This window comes from Xyrauchen texanus, chromosome 3, assembly GCF_025860055.1.
Source record: "Xyrauchen texanus isolate HMW12.3.18 chromosome 3, RBS_HiC_50CHRs, whole genome shotgun sequence".
Lineage (NCBI taxonomy): Eukaryota > Metazoa > Chordata > Actinopteri > Cypriniformes > Catostomidae > Xyrauchen > Xyrauchen texanus.
Window position 1 is genome coordinate 38,840,774 of NC_068278.1, and position 6,845 is coordinate 38,847,618.

At 39.7% G+C, this 6,845-nt stretch overlaps 1 protein-coding gene across 1 annotated transcript; it reads left to right on the forward strand.

Annotated features, from left to right (window-relative positions):
* The first annotated feature begins 313 nt into the window (after positions 1–313).
* LOC127629420 (uncharacterized) lies at positions 314–6,741 on the forward strand. The gene is made up of 4 exons (XM_052106507.1): positions 314–1,161; positions 2,682–2,927; positions 3,247–4,462; positions 4,797–6,741. The coding sequence occupies exons 2-4, from the start codon at positions 2,786–2,788 to the stop codon at positions 4,981–4,983; spliced, it is 1,545 nt and encodes a 514-aa protein (XP_051962467.1). The 5' UTR covers positions 314–1,161; positions 2,682–2,785; the 3' UTR covers positions 4,984–6,741.
* Positions 6,742–6,845: the final 104 nt, after the last annotated feature.

Below are 6,845 nucleotides of genomic sequence, written 5' to 3' on the forward strand. Positions count from 1 at the left end.
AATGATAATCACAATGTCACTAGCTGATTGTGTGCCGTGACAATAAGACAGGTAATTAGAGGAACATAATAAACAATAAATAAGCCATCAAAACGTTGCTTTACACCAGGGTATCATATTTTTTTGAGGTAACTGGCTATAGTTAAAAACTGGCAATACTTTAAAAGTGTAAACAAAATCATCCCACAGGTGAAAATATAGATAGATACAGATGTATAATTCTCATCTTCCGGGTAAAAACTTAACTAAACCTTAAAATACAATACGTTAAATGGGAAGATGGGAGCTACGAGTAATGTTACAATGGTTTGTGTGTAAAGTTATATGTCGTAAACTGTGCGATATGAAAGTTTTAACTACTTTCAGGATTTACTCTCGGGATGTTTACGTGAAACATGTGCACGGAGAGTGGAAACCTGACGACCACTGGGATGCGTCGTCTCTCTCCCGCCAGCCAATGAGAGATGACATCAGTTCCTCTCCAGCCAATCGATGCACGGCAGGTTCAGTCCATCCAGCGAATCGGCTAACAGTTTGAAGCGCTGATGCAACTAACCTGCAACAACAGCCACATATCTCCTGGGTAGCAAAACGTGTTCTTCCTCGCTAGAATAAATGAAGTAGTCCCTGTGTAACAATACATATCTGAACGGCAGCGTGTTTGTGCTATGATATACATATTTAATGTATAGCCAGATATTGCGAATGCCATCCCAACTCTCGTGAATAGCAACTTTCAAAACGTATTCTTCTCTCAAACCAACAGTCTTTCTAGATAAGTATATAATGGCTACGAACTGTTTTCACGGAGGTCGAGGAGAAAATATGACAGCTAGGTCTTCTGGGCGTTTTCGCCGGTGCTTCAACTCGAGGTGTGAAATTTATTCTAGACCAAAACATCCGTAGGGCGGAGGAATCTATAGCACGGGGGCTGACCGCGTGACGCAGCTGGTTGCTAGGGGTGGGTGACCTGATGCATTGACTCAATTAGCCGATTCTCAGTCATCAACTCCATCACAACAAAGCAAGACCAGCAGCACTTCAGTCCAAGACACTCCGGAGACATGGCTTTTTAATTCAGTATTGTCCTCGATCTTAAAGAAACACCGTGCTTTGCTCTTGCAACGCACCCCAAGCCCAAAACATTTCAGCAAGAATGGAGTAAGTGCAACTTATTACTTTTTGTGATTTATGTGCGAGGCAATTGGGTCTTTGGCTCTTAGCAGAGTAGTTTTGGGGTGTATTGTTTTTGTTTAGATGTTGTTAATAGTGTTGTCACAATGTTTTATGCAGTGCCTTGCTTATTGTTAAAGTTTCAGACACTTCAGCTCTCTTAGTTCTGTTTTTCGTTCCTGAACATTTGATAAACTTTATAATTAATCCCACGATAATATATTTTACCTAATTTATTAGTATTTTGACACTAAAGATGACATATTACATTTAGATTGACATCTCTATTCCATTCTTGTACGCATTTTGACGTGATTAAAGACGGTTTGATGAACAGCTTGCCAGTGGTTTTTAATAAACGGATTATCTTTGCTCTAGAGCCTGGCTATTTAAGCAAGGGTTTCATGTCATTCTGCCATGAAAAAAACTTTTTCCGTTGCCTATTCTTTTGACAGTCTATCACTTTAATGAATAGTATTATCTCTTGATTCATATACAACGTAAGTCTTTTCCCCCCTATCCCGCTCAGAAATAGCCACGTTGCCCCCCAAAAAAGCAAGAATCATTTTAAAGCTTTCAGAAAAATAGGTGTATTTGGTTTCGCATTACGTCATAGTGTAGCCCACGTGCTCGTCGACTAGTTCATACACCTAGTTCATAGGCGCCGAATGCTTAGAAAGGTTGAATTAGAGTATAATGGATGATTTTAAAAACACACACATTTGTTTGGTTTGTTCCTGCTGTTTGAAAGTTTTGTCCCCTAAGGTTGTTTGTTTATTTTTTCCGAACAAATACATACATAAAATTGTTCTATGTCGGAGATTAGTCTATAAACAAACTGGACTTCAGTTTAGATGTTAAGAGAGCATTATGAGATATCTTAGGCTGCATTAAATGTTAACCAACTGGCTTTTTGTTTGTTCTTTCTTAATATATGAAAGCTCAAATGGGGGGAAAAAAACATCCCAAAAGACTAATTATCAGTATAGTCTAAAACTATGATATGAAGAAACTTTCCATTTGTGTGTTTTGAAAATTTAGGCTTCTACTAAATTTCCCACAAGTAGAGCATTCGCCTTGTTCTCTTGGATCTCAATAGAGTTCCCCTAAGTGGGCACATGGGACGCTGATGTATGGAAAAGTGGTACTTTTCTAAATTTGTCCCTCGCTAATCACCAGTGTGTCTTAACTGATGCTGCTGTAGCAAAATGGAGGGTTATAGTCATGTTACCCAGTTTGCACTGTATCTCTTATCTTTTTAACTCTTAAAATATTGAATTATGGACAGGTTGAGTTATTTTTAGAAATTTTATGTGAGCCTGGACAAGTTTTGAATGGAAAGTCTCTCCAACTGGGAGACATTGATTTAGCAGTCTTTTTTAACCAACCTACTTTAATAACTGGAAATGATTGGTTGGTGTAATGGTATCTCCTAGATTCTAGATAGAACGATATCTCAGACAATGTGATTAACGCACTTTCCGTTATTATGTTCCCCTCTTTTTTAGGTTCCATAATGCACACCAAGCCCTGTTTTCTGTGGCTCAACTCTCAAACTTCACTATTTTGCACTGTAAGCTCGGACATTTGAATCGTAGGACCAACGGACAGGATGATGACTATGTCAGCACCCATTTGGAAGACTTTACTTGTTTGCCCGGCAGACCCCCTCACTCTCTCTCACCCACAGGCTAACCACAGCCAATCGGAGGGGCGCAAAGGGGAGGGGCCAGAAGAGAGCCAGCACTTAATTGGTGAGTTGCAGTGAATACAGTTTTTTATTTTTCCCAGTTTCAGGTGGGCACCGCACTGCAGCACATTTCGTTCTCCTTGAACAGTGAGTAAAACTACCAATGTGGATCTATAATATATTATTTGTAGATAGCATGCTACTTTATTGCTGCCTTTTGATTTTTGATTTTGCAAGTACACTGAACTATAATTGGTCTTTTTTTAATTAAAATGTACAACATTAAATACTACCTGTCTAGTTTTTTCATTTCATTTCAATGATTGTACTATATTGGATCTCTAGGCCAGTGATTAACATGTTGTCCTCTGTTTTCCCTATAGGTGATGGTCTTAGTGATTGGATGACGGAAGAAGTAGATTTCTCCTCTTACCTCCCAACCCCTCACTCCTCTCCCTCCCCAAATGCATCCCTTCCCCCCTCGCCCCTCCAGCATGACATTCAGGTGCCCTCAGATTTGGAGGTCATGACCTCTCTGCTGCAAGAGGAGCTTGCTCAGCTGGAGGATTACTTCCTGTCTGAACCACTCCCAGAAAAGGCCTCCAAACTGGGCAAATGCGACAAGGGTCCAACAGCAGTTGGTCCTCCATCGTATTACCAGTTGCCCTACACATCATATTCTTCTTCCAACCAATCAGAATCCAGCCCTCTACTTGTTACCCTGGCAACTGGGGAACTTGACTTGCTGAGCTTTTGTGGGGGTCCCATTGGGCGTACCAAAATTCCTAGACACACCCCTTACAGTTGCAGCCGCCCCAACAGCAACATCTGCAGCCGCAAGCGTGTTTCCGATGGGGCGAGGGTGGCTGAAAGCTACGAGAGTAGCATCTGGAGTTCCAAAGGATGTTCCTCAGGTAACTCAGCTGTTGCACCTGCTGGTAGCTATAGCTGTGCAGAAGATGAACAGGTGGTGGGCAAAGGCTACTGCCTGGGCAGTGCGGTGGAGATCAGAAGGTGCACTATTTTACCCAAAGAGGAGAAGAACTGCCGCTACACAGAAGAGGCCATTGCCACAAGTAAGGTTGTTGGCGGCGGATACGGATTTAGTGGACCCCTTCAAATTCCCCTAAAGAAAGATGAAATGATGTATGGTGTCAGAGAAGTAAATTTAAGTGGCATAGGAGGAAGCACAGAGATGGAGATAATGAGTGATGCAAAGAGTGGTTCTAGCGACGTGGTGAAGGCCAACACCACTTGGAAGTCTGAGCCCAACGAAAGCCGTTTCCTCCAAGGTACACCCCAAGAAGAGGCCTACAATAGCTTTCTAGGGGCCATCAATGACCCAGTTAAAGCAGAAAGTGCAGAGATTCATCGTCAACATAATAACTTTCACTGCGGCTTTCTTGAAGGCCAAGGCCCTGATTGTTTGGGTGGTGACCACCACAGACCAGAAATGGGATCTCCATGTGCTAGAGGAGTCTGTGTGTTAAAAGAAGATCCCTGCATTGTGAAACCAGAGCTAGAGGTACCACTTATCGAAGGGAACCATGGTGAACGCAAACAGAAGAAGAGAGATCAGAACAAGACTGCAGCTCACAGGTAGAGTATTTTCAGAATGGTAGGGTGCTGAGACAGGTTGCTTGGGGTTTGAAGTTGCACTTAAAGTCCATAATCCCTGATAGAGCTAATTGACATTCCTTTAAAAACATGAAATTCATGCTTGGTTGTTTTATTTCTCTAATGCTGTACTACACAGTCAACTAGCATTATGAGCCTATAACCAGCAAGTCTGTAACAAGCATCTTTAAACTATGGTATTAAAATCCAAATTGAAGTGGACGCTTATGTGATTTGAAAGACCACACCTTCTCTCTGGACCTGAAAATACAAAAATGCCAGTTTAACTGTCAACAACTTTAACCATTTTTAACAGATATCGTCAAAGAAAGCGAGCAGAGTTTGACTCATTAGAGGAACAGCTTCATGGTCTGGAGGGTAGAAACCGAGAGCTGCGGGACAAGGCAGAATCAGTGGAACGGGAGATCCAGTATGTGAAAGACCTCCTGATTGAGGTGTACAAGGCCCGTAGCCAACGCCTAAAACAGGAAACCAGAACCTGACCAAAAGCTTGACCACCTGCAAGTAGAATTGTTAGCAACAGAATTTGAGTTGGAATGTTTTATGTTTTTAGGAAGTGGTGGAGGTTGTACTATTGCACGTTATTCAATTATTTAATTTTTGTTACAAACTGACAAAGTCCATCAACAGCTGCAGCACAGACATCCACTTTCTCAGAAACAACTCCAAATCAGTCAATATGCACTGTGATTATGTCTTGTCTTGAATGACCGCCATTTTTTTAACATGGGTCTGCTTTCTTCAAGAGTGGCGGAATGAGTCATCCTCTTGTTTCCATAAATGAGCTTTATCAACAGAGCATTTACTGTTCAGGACTGACAGAAATCAGCATTGAATAAATCTAGACATTAAATGTTTATCATTTATTTAGAAAAGGCTGGAAGATAATATCAAAATTTAGCATATGACCTGCATGTATCTTAATTTATTTAAAGGCTGTTTTTTAGTTTCAATTATTTATTAACAGTTTCAACATAATACTAATAATGCACAACCTATACAACATTTGTTGATGCTATTATCTTTATCGTTTTATATATCAATTAAGGAATAAGCACTGATATTAAAAGCAATCTATTTCTCAGATATTGAGTTTCAGGGGAATTCAAAATGAATTCACTCAGGAATAATGAACCTGATCATGTGTTTTTAAATCCCCAATTTAGATTAGTCCTGCAGCTCAGGTATACAATTTATGTCCAAAGTCATGGAGGTATGTCAGTTTGTAACTCAATGCTAAAGACATGGCACTGCCTAATGTTGTGTGTGTTGATTTTCTGTACTTTTGTTCTTGCATGCCGAAGGGTTCATGAATCTTTAAAAAATAATGCTTTTTTTGTCTGAATGACATGTTGAACATTACTGCAAAACTCTTTTTGCTTAAAAAATCCTATTTTACATTATCTTTGCTAATACGTTTCATTAGAGATGAATGAGTGAATTTGATTCACAAACCAATGCTTGGCCCAGTGGCTCTACTGTTATTGCGATAACAATCAGGGTTTGTGATTTTATAAAACTGGTTTGCTCTAATGCACAAGTGTGTGTTTGGGGACAGAAAATAAATCTTTATAGGGATAGCTTTTTATAATTAACTGAAATGATTGCATTGGCTTTATATACCAATTGCATACTCCCAGCAGCTTATAGCAATTTTTAATTAATGTAAATGTCTTAAATTATGATTATTGCATTTTTAATCTGCACAATTCATGGTTTTCATGTTTACAATTTAGTCGATTTCAGGGGGTTTTCCTGGCAACCTCTAGTGACTCTGATTTGCTACTTGATTAAATAGGGGACATGCAATATCACAGTTATAACAATAACAAAGAAATCATCAGCAAATCAAGCTTTGATTATTTCCTCTGTCGTTCTTTTGTGGCATTTTTGCCGAAGTGTGGTGTGTAAGTTATTACGTAGCAATATTACATATATTATTTAATTCCTCTAAATTAACAACCTACTGAGAGCGCTTACCATAACGACTTAAAATATTCTTTCCTCATGGCGGTATACAATCATGTTTCTGAAATATAGCTTATTATGCGCTGTGTTTTATGCCCATATGTTGGCAATGTTTCTTTTTTATACCCCCAACAAACGCGGTGTTCAAGGAGTTTACACCAGCTATAATACCAAGTTATTTTGTACGAGGCATTTCGATGTATCGTCTCCGAATAGATGCTTTGTGTTTTCCTGTTACCCTTTGATTCCAATAAAGTGATTTGTTGTTTATGTCGGGATTATGGCTTTATGTGAGATTTGTATTCGGTATTCCTTGGGTTTAACGGGTAGAATTTACCCCCTTGTTTGGCCGGTATCTAGTTTACAGACAAGACAA

What these genes read in the sequence shown, in the direction of transcription:
- LOC127629420 (XM_052106507.1), top strand. Translation starts at nt 2,786, where the DNA reads ATGATGACTATGTCAGCACCCATTTGGAAGACTTTACTTGTTTGCCCG. An exon ending in AGAGAGCCAGCACTTAATTG is followed by an intron (nt 2,928 to 3,246) that starts GTGAGTTGCAGT and finishes TTTTCCCTATAG; the next exon opens with GTGATGGTCTTAGTGATTGG. An exon ending in AACAAGACTGCAGCTCACAG is followed by an intron (nt 4,463 to 4,796) that starts GTAGAGTATTTT and finishes CATTTTTAACAG; the next exon opens with ATATCGTCAAAGAAAGCGAG.